The sequence below is a fragment of the Jaculus jaculus genome, chromosome 8 (assembly GCF_020740685.1).
Source record: "Jaculus jaculus isolate mJacJac1 chromosome 8, mJacJac1.mat.Y.cur, whole genome shotgun sequence".
In the NCBI taxonomy this organism is placed as follows: domain Eukaryota; kingdom Metazoa; phylum Chordata; class Mammalia; order Rodentia; family Dipodidae; genus Jaculus; species Jaculus jaculus.
Window position 1 is genome coordinate 64,717,704 of NC_059109.1, and position 19,506 is coordinate 64,737,209.

At 38.4% G+C, this 19,506-nt stretch overlaps 1 protein-coding gene across 1 annotated transcript in view; it reads left to right on the top strand.

The window, feature by feature from the left end:
- The window catches only part of Shc4 (SHC adaptor protein 4), a 112,612-nt gene that overhangs the window by 55,698 nt on the left and 37,408 nt on the right, over positions 1-19,506 (top strand). The window contains exons 5-6 of the mRNA XM_004669736.3: positions 4,033-4,086; positions 15,662-15,713. Coding sequence (XP_004669793.3) covers positions 4,033-4,086; positions 15,662-15,713 — 106 coding nt within the window. The remainder of the gene's footprint in view (positions 1-4,032; positions 4,087-15,661; positions 15,714-19,506) is intronic.

The following is a 19,506-nucleotide window of genomic DNA, read 5'->3' on the forward strand; positions in this document are numbered from 1 at the left end:
CTTTAATCTTATCAACTGTAATTATGTTTTTAAATTTTCCTTAACTACAGTTTCTTGGAGGTTAATTATTATTATTATTTTTTTTTGGTTTTGCAAGGTAGGGTCTCAATGTAGCCCAGGCTGACCTGGAATTCACTATGGAGTTTCAGGGTGGCCTCGAACTCACGGTAATCCTCCTACCTCTGCCTCCCAAGTGCTGGGATTACAGGCATGCACCACCACACCCAGCTAATTATCTTTCAATATAGGTTTAGCAAGCGTTTATATTATTTCTGTGCATTGACTGGTCTGATTTTTGTGGTTTTTTTTTTTCTTACTGATTTGTAAGAATTCCTTATAAACTCTATATGAATACTATGGTTTTCATTTTACAACTATATTCTTCAGCTATGTTTGTGTTAGAGTCTTATTTTTTTTTTAATATTTATTTGAGAGAGAGAGGCAGATAGAGAAAGAGAATGGGCACACTAGGACCTCCAGCCTCTGCAAATGAACTCCAGACGATGAACTCCAGATGCATGTTCTATCTTGTGCATCTGGTTTTTGTGGGTCCTGGGGAATCAAACTTGGGTCCTTTGGCTTTGTGGGCAAGCACCTTAACTGCTAAGCCATCATTCCAGTCCAGTTTTTTTTTTTTTATTAAGTAGAAACTTTGTATGGACAAATGTGTTGGTACCATCATTTCCCATCTCCTTGCCACCAAGTCCACTAAGGGACCTTCTTAGAGGGATTGCTGGTATTCACAATGGGGTTGTGGGTTATGAGTGGTGAGAGCAGCAGTCAGTCATTGTGAGGGGGCAATGCCTCTGAATATTCCTTCCCACCTTGTGGCTTTTACAATCTTTCTGCCCCCTCTTCCACAAAATTTCCTGAGCCGTGGTGGGTGTGTTTTAAGTCTACTTTAATGTTGAGCTCTCAGTAGCTTTTGGATTTCTAGTTTGGTTCATATTCAGTATCCTTGGTGTCTCCATCACCCTGGCTTATAGAAAGTTTTAAAAGTAGTTCTTATGTGATTAAAGTTAAGATTTTTATTGAGAATTTTAATATATGAACATATTGCAATTGGTCATATTCCCATCTGGCTATACTCATGTTCCCTGTCCTCTGCCCCCAGTCCACTGGAGGCCCTCCTCTGTGGTGTTATTGATCATCACTGTGGGATCATGAATGCACCAATCCATCTCCAGGGAGGGAGGAGCACTGTCTCAGAATACATCTTTCCATCCTATGGATGTTACAATCTTTCCACCCCCTGAGGTATCCTGAGCCCTAGAAGGCTTGTTACAAATCTTTGGTTGTCGCTCAGCAGCGGCTCATTTTCTGCTTTGATGAGTTTTGAGTCTCCCTAGTGTCTACAGCTATCTCCCTAGCAGTGAGAACAACATTCATATTTAATCCACATCTTCCTCTGATGTTTTTTGGACTCTGGAAATTGTCCTAGAGATGACTTGTCTACTGCTTTCTTTCCTTATCATTTTGATGGGTTTTGGGTCTCTCTAATATTCATTGCCTCTGGATGATTCTGGAAGATTCTTTTGTATATATATTTTTTGGACTGTTAAAATGGATTTCCTACTTCCTTAATACATTCTGCTAGTTGACCATGTAAATCTTGTTTTTGTTCTTTAAATGTTGCCTTAGCTCTTCTTGTATATTTATTCTTCCATATGAATTTTAGAAGCAGCTTGGATATTTTTATTGTGCATATTTTTATCATATCTAATCAGGCAGATCTCATTGTTCTTTTAAAAATTACTTAAGGGGTTGGAGAGATGTCTTAGTGGTTAAGGCACTTGCCTGCAAAGCCAAAGGGCCTAAGTTCGATTCCCCATGACACATGTAAGCCAGATGCACAAAGTAATGCATGCTTCTGGAGTTCATTTGCAGCTGCTGGAGGCCCTGACATACCCATATTCTCTCTCTCTCTCTCTTTCTCCCCGTCTCTCTTCTCTGTCAAATAAATAAATATAAAAATAAATATAAAAATTACTTAAGGTTTGGAGAGATGGCTTAGAGGTTGAGGTGCTTTCTTGTAAAGTCTAAGGACCCAGGAATGATTCTCCAGTACCCATATAAGCCAGATGCACAAAGTGACACATGCATGTAGAGTTAGTTTGCAATGGCTAAAGGACCTGACATGCCCATTTTCTCTCTATCTTCCTCTCTCTCTCTTTCAAATAAATAAATAAATAAATAAAATTGTAAAAATAAAAATAAAAACTACTTAAGCTGGTTTTTTTTTATATTCCTTCTTCCATATTAACTTTACAAGCAGCTTAAAAAGTTCCATTGATGACACTGGTGGGAGTTCTAGTAATTCCATGCATTTGCAGGGGGAGAACTGACATCTTTACAGAATTGCCTCATATCCATAAGATGATATATATTGGTCTGGTTAATGAAGTCTTTTATGGCCTTCAATGAAGCTTTCCTGAAAGCTTTACATGATTACTCCTTTAATATTTAGGCATATTGTGTAAAATATTCATCCATCTTGTCCCCTATACACAAGTCTGGCTAGCTATTACTGATATGTGATCTTTCTTTATCTGTTGATTTCTTCTTTGCTAAAATACAGAAAAATGCACAAATAATGTGTGTTGCTTATCATAAGAAGAACTTACTTGTGTAACTACTGCCCAGATCAAGGGGTACCATTTGCAGAACCCCAGTAAACCACTTACTCCCTCTTCATCTGGCCCAGAAATAACTACTCTCCTGATTTTAAATAATTCAATAAAATAGCTGTCTGATTTTGAATTTCAGTAAACTAAACCATGTGTGACATATTCATTGTGTTTGGGTTTTTTTTTTCCTCAATAAGTATGTTGCTATGTAGTAGTGCACTCTTTGAATAGTCACCATTAGGCTTGTTTCCATCTAAGGCTATTATAAATAGAGTAGCTATTTTCTTTCTTGCAAATAGATTTTGGTAGGCATATTTATTCAATTCTGGGGGATGCCCATCTAGGAGCAAGGTTGCTTGATCATCTTATATTTGCAGCTTTAGTAGATTCTGCCAAATAATTATCAAACTAGGATTAGTTCATAGGTGCATAATTGCTTTTTTGTTTAATTTTATTTTTTTAGGTAGGGTCTCACTCTAGCCCAGGTTGACCTGGAATTCACTATATAGTCTCAGGGTGGCCTCAAACTCATGGTGATCTTCCTATTTCTGCTTTCCAACTGGTGGGATTTAAGGCGTGCACCACCATGTCTGGCTCATAGCTGCTATTTTAATGAACCTTCACAGCAGCATGTCAAGTCATCTCTACAAATTAGCATTATAGTGTGGTTTCCAAATACAAACAAATTAGAATATCAAGTAAAACAGATAATCTTGGCTAATTAATGCAGTTTATCTGACAAGTCTTACCTTATATTAGAAGTCTTAATGTTAGTTTCTTAGGACACTTGATAGTGAGTGGCCTCTACTGAATTAAAAACAATTATAATACATAGTCAGAAAAAAAGTTAAAGGGAATTAGAAAATATATTGATTAAAGTAATGGAACAACCGTTGGCATCATTTTTTTTTTTTTCCTGTTTTAACTCTCAACTTTGATTTAATTTCCAGAGGGAAAACTTCATTTTTTTCCAGCAGGCTTTCCCATATGGCAGCAAAAGGCGCCCAGAAACCTTAGGCTTACGTGGGTCTTAGTGACAGAGGGATGCTAAAATTCATCATTCCCTTCCCGAAAACCTTGACTGGCTTGACTCTATCCAGAGAGATGGTGTTTGCTGATTGGGTAGACCTGGATCATATGTCCATAAAGAAGATGGGGCAGTGAAATGGCTTTGTCACCTCCATGATTTATATGAGATTATTTAGGAGTATTTAAGGTATCTCAAGAATAGAGTATGTAAAGTAACAACAAAAACAGGTTCATATGGAATATGGATAGAGTGGTTTCTAAAAGGATGCTATGTAGATAAAAACAAAGCAAACATATGCTCATTATGAGTAGGCCCTGTATATCCAAGAGTAATAAATTATACCTCACATATATGTAATTTGTTCATGTTTTTCAGATTATTGCAAATCACCATATGCAATCTATTTCATTTGCCTCTGGAGGGGATCCTGTAAGTATAGATTTGTAAAAGTTCTAAGTGTTCTTTACAATTAGACACTTGAAGGCTTTCCCCAATATTACAATTTGCTAATAGCTATATGTGGCAGATGGTCAAAAATTTGGTCTGGGCAAAATATTTCCTGTTTCCAAATTTCAAAATGTTTGGTTTACTAGATCAGGCAACAATCCAGAATTGTGTTGTTTGTTATTGAGTTACCATCTGACAATCTTCTTGTGGATACCATCAAAGTTTTGAGAAGTAAGTATGTCTGTTTTACATGTGTTGCCAGTCTCTTTCAGAATTATTCTCAGCAGAGTTCTCTGCTGCCTATAGTAATTCATTGGACCTAGTATATGAGAAGAAGCATTGCATCATTGCTATCAATAAAGGCAACTAAGCCTAATCTAGAATAAGCAGCCAGATTTTCAGAAGCCCCTGAAGAGAATGCTTATCTGGAGAGAGAGAACTTTCAGTGTCACTCTACCATGAGGCTATGTGGTACCCACTTTCAACACTTTGTGCTGGATCTCTTTCCACACCTCCTTTACAGGGATGAGTGTCCTATTAGACTCCCTACTGCATCATTTCTAGGCCACAGTCTAGAAGGAAGGGAGCTTCAGTGAGTAAATAAGAAACAAGTTGAAGCAAACAGAAGGAAAATTTGTTCCTCTGTGACATTATAATCTATTTTCTTGTACCTGTTAGCATATGGAAAGCTAAAATTAGAGTAGAGTGTGACTGTAATAATAACTGAACATCATTCACATCAAGAACACTTGAAAATAAATGCAGACTTTGTTTTTATGCAGAATGCATTGCCTCCTTTTCTGTAGTTTTATTACTATATCATTCAGAAATTAAACAAATCCATTTTAACAGTTGACTTTTATTTATTTAATTATTTGGGTTTTTTGAGGTAGGGTCTCATTCTGGTCCAGGCTAACGTCAAATTCACTATGTAGTCTCAGGATGGCCTTAAACTCACAGCAATCCTCCTACCTATGCCTCCCGAGTGCTGGGATTAAAGGTGTGCACCACCACACCTGGCAACAGTTGACTTTTAAAATAAAGTACTTTCATTTTCTCATTTCCAACTGAGGGATTAAATTTAAAGTCATAAATAATGAGAAACATAACTCAGAAATCCAAGCATGAAGTGTGTGTGTGTGTGTGTGTGTGTGTGTAAGGGGTGTGCTTGTATCACAGCAAATTTGTGATTTGCTTTAAGATTTATGCTAAATATTTAAAAGAACAAAATAAGTGTATGTCCTAAAAGGAAAAAAAAAATTCTAAAGTTTCTGTGAGTAATCACTGCTTCATTAACTAGTCTGAAGTATTTGATCCAGTTCCTACACTTGTGTGTTGGTATAACATTCTTGAGTGGAAAGCCCATAGAAGAATACTATTTCCATTAACCCATTCATAAAAAGAAAACTTCAGAAGACTTCCGGTTAAGATGGCAATATAGGTACCATGCCAAAGCAGCCTAGGGGGGAAAAAGACCAAAAAACTCAGCAAAATACACACTTTTACTAAAAAGTGAGGTGTATAGGAAATTGAAATAGCAGGGGAAAAGTAGAAGAGATTCAGAGCATCCAGAGCCTGCACAGGCTGGCAAAAGTGACCCTGGCAGGTCCGCCAACCACGGCGGCAGAAAGCCACATGGCTCGGCTCAAGCCACAGGAAAAGCCAGGTGAGGGGAGCTTCCACTCACACTGGAGCTCTCCACAACTCAAGAAAAGTAAAGGGAGAGCGGCAGTGAGCAATAGAGGAGCAGAACACGAGGTAGAAGAACACGTGGAACAGCGAGAGAACTAGAGTAGCATTGTCTCCCTCCCCTCCCCCACCGCCTGAGCCCAGCTCCAGCGAACAGAGCAGCAGTCCTGGGATCCGGCCATGCCAACTTGAGCCGACAGCAGGACCCAAGCAGGAGCAGGGTCTGGCAGAAACATCAGCAGCTCCGGAACCAGCAATAGTGGCCCCAGCAGTGGCAGATCCAATAGCAGGAGCTTCAGAGGCAGCAGCAGCAGCTCAGTGGCAGCAGTGGCAGATCCAGCAGTGGCAGCTTCAGAGGCAGCACTGGCGGAACCAGCAGTGGCAGCTACAGCAGCAGCAGCAGCAACAGCAGCTTCAGCAGCAGCAGCTTCAGCAGCAGCAGCAACAGACTCAGCAGCAGCAGCATTAGCAGCAGCGATGACAAATCCAGCAGTGGCAGCTACAGCAGCAGCAGTAGTGGTTCCAGCAGCGGGGGTGCCGATCTGCAGGGCCACAGTTGCCAACCTCAGTTTGCCCCACAGGAATAGACACTGCCCAGCTCCAGAAATCAGGACAGCAGCCCAACAACCCAGCCAGCAACTTGACGGAGACCAAAATCCTCCAAAAAGGTAACTGGGATTAATTGCACCAGGTTAGGGTCTCACTTGGTCACAAGCTGACTTGGATCCCTCAACAGATGAGAAATCTTAACCTTTTTCTTGATAGAGGATCTGGTTGTTAGAATAACTATTCTTGCATAAATACTCGGTGCTGATTTTGATCGAATGTGTAGTGTTTACTTCAATTTTAGAATCTACCTGTATTTTACTCCACTCAGCCTACATGAATACTCCCATAGCAGGGAAACTCAACCCCTAGGAACACCTTTGCAGATACTCTGAGAGCCTTAAGAGCCACACCTAACACCTTAAGCTCCTATCCTGAAGATATATAACATCAAATCAATTGATACAGCTAAGAATACCCAGCTAGCTAGAAAATCCAAGCATTAACTTAATCCAAGATGCAAAAATATATACACTAAAACACAAGAAACACTAAAAAGCAAGACGATATAAATCCACCTAAAAGTATTAATGCATCAGAAATGACCTCCAGTGAGAACAAGTTAGAGGAAATGCCTGAGAAAGATTTCAAAAGAATGATTGTAAATATGTTCAAAGAAGTCAGAGAACAAATCAAAGGAGTCAAAGAGGAAACCAAAGGAATCAAAGAAGATGCAGGACACCAATTTCATGAAATAAAGAAGGCAATATAAGACATAAATAAGGAAATAGAAATAATAAAGAAAAACCAGTTAGAATTACTAGCAATGAAGAACACAGTTAATGAAATAAAAAAACTCTGTAGAAAATCTCACCTGTAGAATGGATGAAGGAGAAGACAGAATATCTAAGCTAGAAGACCAGGTGGCAGATCTAATACAGTCCAACAAAGAGAAAGACAAACTTATAGAAAAGTATGAGTGGGAATTTCAAGATATTTGGGACACTATGAAAAGATCAAATATAAGAATTCAGGGCATAGTAGAAGGAGAAGAATTCCACTCCAAAGGCATAGTAGGCGTCTTCAACAAAATCATAGAAGAAAACTTCTTCCAAATTGGGAAAGAGGTGCCAATGCAGATACAGGAAGCCTTTAGAGCCCCAGCCAGACAAAACCTGGAAGGAACTACTCCTCGCCATATTATAATCAAATTACCAAACACACAAACCAAGGAAAAAATATTGAAAGCAGTTAGAGAGAAAAATCAAGTTACCTAAAAAGGCAAACCCATCAGGATTACAGCAGATTATTCAACACAAACTTTAAAAGCCAGAAGGGCTTGGAGTGATATATTCCAAGTTCTGAAAGATAACAACTGTTGACCAAGGTTACTTTATCCTCAAGGCTATCCATTCAAATAGATGAAGAAATAAGGACATTCCATGACAAAAGCAGGTTAAAGGAGTAATTGAAGACAAAACCAGCTCTACAGAAAATACTTGATAGAATCCTCCATGCTGAAGAAAAGGAAAAGCACACATATAAGGAACCTAGAAAAACAAGCAATACTCAAATACTAGTTAACACAAGAGACCAAAGGTAGAACCAGAACCACACACACACAAAAAAATGGCAAACATAAATACACACCTTTCAATAATATCTCTTAATATCAACGGCCTCAATGCCCCAACCAAAAGACAGGTTTGCAGACTGGGTTAAAAAGCAGGATCCTACAATTTGTTGTCTCCAAGAAACTCACCTTTCTATAAAAGAAAGACATTATGTTAGGGTGAAAGGCTTGAAAACAGTGTTTCAAGTAAATGGGCCTAGAGAACAAGCAGGGGTTGCTATCCTAATATCTGATAAGGTAGACTTCAGTCCAATGTTAGTCAAGAAAGATAAAGAAGGTCACTTTATATTGATTAAGTGCTCACTCCAACAGGAGGACATTACAATCCTAAACATATATGCACCTAACACGAGGGCTTCCAAATTCATCAAACAAACACTTTTAGAACTAAGGTCACAGATAACAGCAAAATCACTTGTAGTGGGTGACATTAACACCCCACTCTCATCAATTGACAGGTCATCCCAGGAAAAAATAAACAGAAAGGCATCTTGACTAAATGAGGTCATAGAAGGAATGGACCTAACAGATATATAAAGGACATTTCATCCAAATGCTGCAGAATATACATTCTTTTCAGCAGCACATGGAACATGCTCTAAAATAGACCATATATTAGGACACAAAGCAAATCTTAACAAATTCAGGAAAATTGAAATAATTCCTTGCATTCTATCTGACCACAATGGAATTAAACTACAAATCAGTACCAAGAAAGGCTATAGAGCATACACAAAATCATGGAAACTAAACAATACACTACTAAATGATGAATGGGTCAATGAGGAAATCAAAAAAAATTATAGAGTCAAATGATAATGAGAAAACAACATATCAAAATCTCTGGGACACAATGAAGGCAGTACAAAGAAGTAAATTTATAGCCTTAAGTGCCTATATTAATAAATGCGAAAGGTTGCAAGTAAATGACCTAATGCTTCACCTTAAAGCCTTGGAAAAAGAAGAACAAGGCAAACCAAAAATCAGTAGACAGGAAGAAATAATAAAGATTAGGGCAGAAATTCATAAAATAGAAACAACAACAACAACAAAAAACAATACAAAGAATTAATGAAGCAAAGAGTTGGTTCTTTGAAAGGATAAACAAGATTGATAAACCATTACCAAATCTGACCAAAAGAAAGAGAGAAGAGACACAAATTAATAAAATCAGAGATGGAAAAAGTAACATCACAACAGATTCCAGAGAAATTCAAAAAATTATAGGGACTTACTATAAAAGCAATACTCCACAAAGTATGAAAATCTGAAAGAAATGGATCATTTCCTTGATTTATATGACCTACCTAAATTAAATCAAGATGAGATTAATCACTTAAATAGACCTATAACAAGCATGGAGATCTGAACAGTTATCAATGATCTCCCAACTAATAAAAGCCCAGGCCCAGATGGATTCACTGTAGAATTTTACCAAACCTTCAAGGAAAAGCTAACACCATTGCTTCTTAAGCTTTTCCAGGAAATATAAAAAGAAGGAATTCTACCAAACTCCTATGAAGCCAGCATCACCCTGATACCAAAACCAGGCAAATATAGCACAAAAAAAGAAAATCACAGACCAATCTCCCTCATGAACATAGATGCAAAAATTCTCAACAAAATATTGGCAAACAGAATACAAGAGTATATCAAAAAGATCATTCACCCCGACCAACTAGGCTTTATCCCAGAGATGCAGGGATGGTTCAACATACGCAAATCTATAAATGTAATACATTATATAAACGCGTTGAAGGACAAAAATCACACGATCATCTCATTAGACGCAGCGAAAGCATTTGACAAAATCCAACATCCCTTCATGATGAAAGTCCTACAGAGAATGGGAATAGAAGGAACATATCTCAATATAATAAAAGCTATTTATGACAAGCCTACAGCCAACATATTACTAAATGGGGAAAAACTGGAAGCTTTTCCACTAAAATCAGGAACAAAACAAGGGTGTCCACTGTCCCCAGTTTTATTTAATATAGTTCTGGAAGTCTTAGCCATAGCAATAAGGCAAGAGACACACATAAAAGGGATACAAGTTGGAAAGGAAGAGATCAAGTTATCATTATTTGCAGATGACATGATTCTATACATAAAGAACCCTAAAAACTCTACTAGCAAACTGTTAGAGCTGATCAAAACCTACAGCCATGTAGCAGGATACAAAATAAATACACAGAAATCAGTAGCCTTCATATATGCTAACAACAAACACACAGAGGATGAAATCAGAGAATCGCTCCCCTTCACAATTGCATCAAAAAAATAAATAGATAAAGTACCTTGGAATAAACCTAACCAAGGAAGTAAATAATCTCTACAATGAGAACTATAAAACACTCAAGTGAGAAATTTCAGAAGACACTAGAAAGTGGAGAAACATCCCTTGTTCCTGGATTGGAAGAATAAATATGTGAAAATGCAAATCTTACCAAAAATAATCTACACATTTAATGCAATCCCTATCAAAATTCCAAAGGCATTCTTCATGGAAATAGAAAAAATAATCCAAAAATTCATTTGGAATCACAAAAAACCTAGAATATCTAAGATAATACTGAGCAACAAAACTAAGGCTGGTGGTATCACCATACCTGATTTTAACCTGTACTGCAGAGCCATCGTAACAAATACAGCATGGTACTGGCAGAAAAACAGACATGTAGATCAATGGAACAGAATAGAGGACGCAGTTGTAAGTCCAGGTAGCTATAGTCACCTGATATTCAATAAAAATGACAAAAATACTCATTGGAGAAAAGACAGCCTCTTCAGCAAATGGTGTTGGGAAAACTGGTTATGTATCTGAAGAAGGTTGAAAATATATCCTTCTATCTCTCCATGATCAATAATTAAGTCCAAATGGATTAAAGACCTTAACATCAGTCCTGAAACTGAAACTGCTAGAGGAAAAAGTAGGGAAAACCCTTCAACATATTGGTCTTGGCAAAGACTTTCTGAATACAACCCCAATTGCTTAGGCAATAAAATCACAGATTAATCACTGGGACCTCATGAAATTACAAAGATTTTGTACACAATGAAAAAAGCAAAGAGACAACCTACAGAATGGGAAAAAGTCTTCGCCAGCTATATATCTGATAGAGGATTAATATGTAGGATATACAAAGAACTCAAAAAGTTAAATGATAAGGAATCAAACAAGTCAATCTAAAAATGGGCTATGGAGCTAAATAGAACATTCTCAAAGGAAGAAATATGAATGGTATTAAGCATCTAAAAAGATGTATGTCACTAGTCATCAGGGAAATGCAGATTAAAACTACATTGATGGGGAGGTAATATGATGGAGAATGGAATTTCAAATGGGAAAGTGTGGGGGTGGGAAGGGAGGGAATTACCATGGGATATATTTTATAATCATGGAAAATGTTAATAAAAATTAAAAAAAAACCCTACATTGAGATTCCATCTCACTCCTGTCAGATTGGCAATCATCATGAAAACAAATGATCATAAATGCTGGCGGGGATGTGGAAAAAGGGGAACCCTTCTACACTGCTGGTGGGAATGCAATCTGGTCCTGCCATTGTGGAAATCAGTGTGGAGGTTCCTAAAACAGCTAATGATTGATCTTCCATAGACCCAGCTATAGCGCTCCTTGGCATATATCCTAAGGACTCATCTTATTTCCTTAGAAGTACATGCTCAACCATGTTTATTGCTGCTCAATTTCTAATAGCTGGCAAATGGAACCAGCCTATATGTCCCTCAACTGATGAGTGGAGAATGAAGATGTGGCATATTTACACAATAGAGTTCTACTCAGCTGTAAAGAAAAATGAAGTTATGAAATTTGCAGAAAAATGGATGGATCTGGAAAGGATTATACTAAGTGAGGTAACCCAGGCCCAGAAAGCCAATCGCCACATATTCTCCCTCATATGTGGATCCTAGCTACAGATGATTGGGCTTCTGTGTGAGAAAGAAAATACTTAGTAGCAGAGGCCAGTCTGTTAAAAAGAAGATATAAAGGGAAGAGAAAGATAGGAAGGAGGGTAATTAATAGGTTGGTATTCTATATATGTAAGTACAATGATTGAGATGGGGAGGTAATATGATGAAGAATGGAATTTCAAAGGGGTAAGTGTGTGGGGGGGGAAGGTATTACCATGGAATATTTTTTATAATTATGGAAAATGTTAATAAAAATTATGAAAATAAAAATAAATAAATAAATTTTTTAAAAACTTCAGAATTTATCTGTCTTCACATTGACTACCAGTGTTTAAGTGAATCAACCTAAGATAACTGTGTTCAGAACTTCTTATATGCACTTGTAGAAAAGCATCTTTACAAGATAACCAAATCTTGTTTTATTTCTTTTCCTGGATAATTAATTTCCCTTAAGTATTACTAGCACCCCACCTTTGGGCACTGGGTATAGTTACTTTCAAATTACTTTATGAAGTTGGTTATGATGGTGCAGTTTATAATTTCAGCACTCCAGAGACTGAGGCAAGAGGATCTTAACTTTGAAGGTACTTTTAGGCCAGCCTGAGCTAACATGGTGAGATCTTTTCTCACACTTCCACAAGCCACTATATGGGTTTGATAATGCCACCAAATAACAAACCAAGTTTTAAGAGTTACTTTTTCCTAAGAAGCTCCAAGCATGCTCAATTATTCATTCACTAACAGGCATATAAGATGGCATGTGCTTTGCTGCTGCAATGTGAGCCCAGGAATGAATCTGAAACCCAATCTATCCACCCCTATAATCTGACCTCAACCATGAGAGGGGGTCCACTGAATGTAGCCTGAAACATACCAGCACGTTGCTTTCTCTTTCTAGCCCATTATAGCTTGTTCATCCACAAAGAAATTCAAGTACTTTTGTTTAAGAGATTTAAAGTAATGTTCTTTAAGTGGTATATGAAAAAAGGAATTATTAGTGTTTGTTCTAAATTTACCCTTTTCACATTTCAAATGTTGCTGCCATTTTAGGAGAGGTGCATGACAATTCATTGACTATAGGCATTCCCCATATTATTTCTGTTTTTCTTCTTCAGCATATTAAGGTTCCTCATCCTATTTCCACTATGTACCTTTGGTTCTTTAGCTCCTTCAACTGACCGTAGTACTGCACTGCCAAAACAATCCATGAAGAATCTGTAGCCCCTGTGGGAAAATTTGTACCTCTGTTCTCTGCAGCTGGAGAAAAAGCCCACTGACTTAGATTTAAGTAGGAGTCTGGATCTATCCTAAGCATTGCCATTAGAAATCCCCCAATAAATCCTCATACCAGGAATTGTGGGGGAGCCAGACATGGTGGTGCATGTCTTTAATCCCAGCACTTGGGAGGCAGTGGTCTAGAAGGATTGCCATGAGTTCAAGGCCACCGTGAGGCTACATAGTGAATTCAGGTCCTCCTGGGCTAGAGTGAGATTCTACCTCATAAAACAAAACAAAACAAAACAAAACAAGACAAAACAAAAGGAATTGTGGGGTAGTGTTAAGCATTGCAGTCAAATAGATTTTACTTATTAAGCTCTAAGGTCAGGGCCCTCATCTGCACAGTGAAGGGAGTTCCTCTTACCTCACCTTGTCACAATGATTGCATGGATGCATAGAAAGAGCCAGCACAGTACGTGGCACATAGTCACAGATGGTCATTACACACATTCATGTTTATTTTGGGACACTCACTGTCTTACAGCTCCACAACTAGCTGGGTACAAAGTACTGGAAGCTGAATTAACAGACCTTGTGGGCTAACATAGCCATCCTCTTTCTATGAGAGTTTTTACCAGTTTTCATACATATTGGCCAATCTTCTTTCTCTGGTCTTTGCCTGCCCTCATTTTTACTCTTTTCTCAAAAGACAGTTGGTTTTCCTTCAAGTAGCCTGGAAAACAGCTCTTGGAAATGCTTCCATAGCTTCACATGTGTTCTCCATTTCAAAAATGGATTGTGAATATGTAAAAAATGAAGTATTAAAAAAAATCCCCCTTTGTGCTTTTTAAAAAGTTTTCTGTAAATTTTCCCAGACATTTACAGTCATCAAATTTTAAAACTACTAGAATGCTGGAGGCTGCTTGGGAGGTGAGGAAAGTAGGTCAGAGAGGTTTCATAGCCTCTTTCCAGTCAAGTGGTCCAGACAACTTTTGCTGACATGACATCATTTCTTCAATTTGACAGAGTGGTTGAGTCTGCAACAACTCTGACTTTTTTACTAAGTCAATATAAAACAAAACTCATAGATAAGACCTCATTTAAAGATATTTCTAACCTTTTTGACCTTTGTGAGATGTTTAGTTAGATGTCTGTTATTTCTAAAAATAACCTAGGACAAATTATGATGACCCTGAGACCCTTTTTCCTGTATGATGCATTGGGGACTATTGAGTGGCTGTCATTGAGGGTTTTACAAACATGGACTTTGGTTTCTGCTAGTTGATTGCATCTTCCCTCTCTAGAGAGAGAGTCACACTTCCAATGTGAAGATGGCATTGCATGGATTTTTTTCCCTGAGAATTGTGATAACCAAAAAGTCTTTAATTATTAAACTCTTATTAGTGTACAGTTTTCAGTCAAAGCCAGGATTACTAAGTAGACTTTTATTCACTTGTTTTTACAAAGTCAGCAGTATGTCTCAATTTGAACTTAAGTCATTCATAGATTCTCTTTCAAAAATGATTTTCAAGGGCTGGAGAGATGGCTTAGTGGTTAAGCACTTGCCTGTGAAGCCTAAGGACCCCGGTTCGAGGCTCGGTTCCCCAGGTCCCACATTAGCCAGATGCACAACGGGGCACACGCGTCTGGAGTTCGTTTGCAGAGGCTGGAAGCCCTGGCGCGCCCATTCTCTCTCTCTCCCTCTATCTGTCTTTTTCTCTGTGTCTGTCGCTCTCAAATAAATAAAAATTTAAAAAAAATTTTAAAAAATGATTTTCAAAACTTAATGCATTGTAGTTTTGCTTTCCTATTCTGCAAACTAGCTTGCAGTATACACATATAAGCTACCAACCACAAAACTCAGCAGGACTTTTTAATCAAGTCATTTTTTGATGTTCATGGTATTTATTTGGGCAACAGAAAAATTGTGATGCTGCAGCCTTGTCTGTCACTTTGTGACTGCATAATCCCTGATATTTCAACTTTCAACACAGACAAAGAGTGCCAATTTGAAGACATTTTAAAATGTCTGTCCTAGGGGCAGGAGATGTACTTAAGTTGGTAGAGGGCTTGCTTAGCATGCACAAAGCCCTAGGATGAGTCCTCAGTCCATTGCATAAATCCAACTGTGATGACACACATCTGTAATTCCAGGTTGAGGCAGGAGGACCAGAAACTTAAGGCCATTCTCAGCTACAAATGGAGCTTGAGGCCAGCCTGAGTTAAATGAGATTCTGTCTCAAAAACTTTAACAAGAACATGTGCTAGCATAGTCCGTACCTACTAGCCCTTTTGCTGTTAATTTTATACCTGCCTTTAACTTTTTAGTCTTCCCCAATTTATACTTGGGGAAGAATTTATATTCTTCCCCAAAGAGGCAGAGAATGTGGGCTTCAGTTGTTAAACTATATACTGTCTAACATGCAGAAACAGCCATGTCTAATCCTTGCTTCAGTGTCATGTCCTAAATATACTCTTATCTTTCAATAGTATAATTCACTCATTTTAAATGGAATAATTTTCCCTTTTTTATAGGATACTACAGACTATGTTGCCTACGTAGCTAAAGATCCAGTTAATCAACGAGGTATGGAAAGTAACTTCTAGATTTTTTCACAAGCAGCAAGCATTACTTCAAATATACAGAGTGGATTGATGTACAATATGGGATTCTTGAAATAGCCTGCAAATTTGAGTTGGAAATAAGTAGCCCTACTAGAAGAGCAAAGTAGAAGAATACATCGGTAGCATTTACATTCCAGTTACTTAAGAGAGTCACAAACTGAAAGGCTTATCCATTTATATACTTGCAAGAGAAGCTGTCTTAGTTATGGTAGCAGGGATTAGCTACCACCTCCCAGTGGATAAATGAATTGCATATAAGATCCAAGTCAATGAGAAGAACAGCTTGTATTAACCTTGTGATGTGTAATTGTGGAGTGTGAGCTTGTGTACTTGTTGAAGAGCCTGGAATATCATGTTGAGTGTTTGACTTCTGCATTTTGGATCTCAGCCTAGGCAGCTCATCTTTGGAAAGACATTTGACTGATGACTTCTCCTACCTCCAACAGCATGCGTCCCTCCCCTCTGCATACTAGCACTCTATTTCTCTTATTACAATTCACATTTTGGTTATTTTGTTTACTCACTTGTTCATAAGTTCCACATGTCCTTTGGTAGCCTAAAATCTCCATGAAGGCAGAAATCTATTTCTCTTACTGTTGTTTCCAGATGCTCATTATAATACACAGCCCCTAAGTGATACACAAAACCTATTTTGTTGAATGACTGAGTGAGTGGAATACTTGATTGAATCTTTTAACCTGGAACAAAGCAAGGTTGCCTAAAAAATTTACTCCTTGGGCATGCTTTGAATCAAGGCCCTGAGGTTTCTCAAATAGTTGGAATTTTCTAGAAAGACAACCCTAACTGTGGGACATTCACACTTCTCTTAAAGATGAGCTTAGTGCCTTCTTAGCTAGAACCTGTTAGTTAGGGACTTCTGCCAGGAGTGGCACTCCAGACATTTAATTAAGTGAACATGGAGTGGTATTTGGAAATTAATGAACTGTAATTCACAGAGGTTGAAATACACATGCTATAATGTGGAGCAGAACAACTGAATATATGTAAGGAAAAAATCTGCTAGAAGGCAGATAAAGAAATAATAAGTAGGGTCTTGATCCTGTGGGCAGTGGAACAGGCAGTGCCATTTACAAAGAAGATATTTAAAAAAATTCTTTGGCAGACTGTATAGGTGGTTTCAGGGAGAAAACTGAAGCAGGGTGATTCATTTGAAGGCAGTAATTTTCAGAAATGAAATTATGAGAATCGGCTGCTGGTATAGATCCTGGCATATGATATTCAGGAAGGGCTTGTCCAAAGAGCATGACCCTATGAATGTGGAAAGAAAGGAACATATAACATTGAAATATCCCATCAAAATTGAGTCACTCTGAGTTAAATGAGGACTGGATAATGGTCAAAGAGTGGGCAGGAGAGACAGGAGCTAGTGAGGGACCATGGGTAGGAAAAGAGCATGGGAAAGGGTGTCAGTAAAGAGCAGCTTTCTAATGAATAACTTAGAGCTATATTTGGGGAGACTTCTGATTAACAAAGAGTTAGTCTTCCTAACACAAAAACAACAGGAGGAGCATCAAAACTTCAAGGCCAGCCTGGGCTAAATGATGTGTCTCAGGCCAGTCTGCGCCATAGAGTGTGACCTTGTGTGAAAAGTTAGAAAGGAGAGGAAGAATATAAGTATATGGATATCTAGATGTGAACTGACTTTAACATTAGTCACTGGACATCACTGTATGTCATTGATCTTGAGTTAACAATGCTGAGGCCAGAGATCAGGGTGGAGTGGTAAGGGTGATGGCTGAGAAGGGTCTGTGTAAAAGCAAATCTCTCCCCTTGCCCAGTTCAGTGAAATGAGTATCTCATTGCTTTGAGAGCTCGTGTTGTGCAGCTAAGCATGTGTTTGAGCTGGACTGCTTGAAGGGGATCGATGGGGATCTTGGCACATGGGTTTTTAGAATGCATTCATGAGAATTATTGAGTGAGGTCATGGATGGGCTTTCTGGAATAAAAACACAGACGGAGGTTTCAATTTTTCTCTAGCCATCAGCTATAATAGCAGGAATAAGATTAATGCAGTATTCATAAAGAAAATTAAATCAATCCATAGACTGGCAGAAGATAAGTAATGACACGTGGGAAATATTCACAGGGCAGTAAATGCACAAAGCAGAAGCCGAAGCAATGTGTCTACCCAGGACATTTGGAAGGGAAAAAAGATTGGAAAGACATATGCCAAATTGTTCATTGTCATTATCTCTGAATATGGAAGTTTGGGGTGATTTTAATTCTTCTTAGTATGTTTTTATTTTCTAAAATTCTTGCAATAAATATTTGTTATATTTAAGAAAAAATCTTCTAAAGCTGGGTGTGGCGGTTCATGCCTTTAATCCCAACACTCCAGAGGCTGAAGTAGAAAGATCTCCATTAATTTGATGCCAGCCTGGGCTAGAGTGACTCTGCTTCTCCCCACCCACCCACCCCCTCCAAAAAAGGAAACAAACCAAAAGTGCTCCAAATCTTTGAAAAAAAGTAGTGAAGCCAGAAAGATGATGTAATAAAATTCACTAGTGAGCTTGGTTTATCCAGGGGGAAATAGCAGGTTGTTATGTTCAAGAAGTGGCTCTTGAGGGATAAGAGAGAAGGGGGAAGAAATAGAGCAATTAAGAAGGAGAGAGCGAAAAGAATAGGGGGAGGGGAAACAAAAATCATACCTGAAGGTCAGGCTTAGAAAACAAATGGCACTTTCTTATCTAAAATACTAAGTACAGTCATCAAAAGAAGAATCCAGAAAGGCGACTGAAGGTTTCTGGGGGTGAGTTAAGTCAAAAGAGGAGGAGAGAAGGATTCAGGAGGTTTAGAGTGACCTAAGCTGGAGGACTGGTTTGTTTCTTTACAGAGAAGACAACAAGGATGGCCACACACTGAAGAGAAGCAAGGAGAGTGAAGGTGGGGAAATTCCATTTAGGCTATCAGTGAGAGACCTTGAGCCAGGCGGTAGGGCTGAGGGAGGAGAGCACCGCTGCACGGAGGAGAGCAGGCTTCCTGTGCACCATTCTGAATGTTCCTTCTGTCTCCCAGGAGCTTGGCTCAGTTAGTCTTCTCATTAGCCCTACAGATCCAGAAGTTGTCACTTTTTCCTCTCTTGCCATGGGCTCTTTAATGAACTCCTCATTTTATAACAGGCCCCCTTTTATTTGTAGAGAAGGCAAGTTCCAGTAAAAATGTCTTGAGTTTACTTAGTGCCAATACAGGCTTCTTCTGTAATTACTGTAAATCAAGAAGTTCATAGTCTCCTTAGCACATACTCCACGTCTCCAGGAAGGTTTTCATACTTTACCTGAACTAGGACTGGGAGGGAGCTTCAGTTTTTCTGTACTGTCTGGATGTGGTAAGACCATAGCCTGAATCATGGAGCACTTTAAATGAACCCACTAACGTGTTTTATGTTTATGGTTGTAAAGTCCATGAGAACTTGCTGTCCCTGTGACATTTATTAGCCATGCATTGACTGTCTGCTGGCTTGGTTTTTGGAGCTTGTTGCCATTTTCATCCTACAGCTCCATCTGGTGGATAATCTGAGGCACTGAATTTTTGAGTTTCCGGTTTTCAAACTTTGTCTAATTCTGGACAAAAAAAATCTTCTAAAAACAAAGAGAGCTGTAGGAGGATCTGTTACCCTCTAAGCACAGCTCTCAACTTTTGTGCAAGATTAATGAGGTAGGAAGCCAAATGAGGATGAAAAAGTTGAGATACAAATCTAAGATGCTTCTAACTCTTCCTATAGTGCCCAGGGGTAG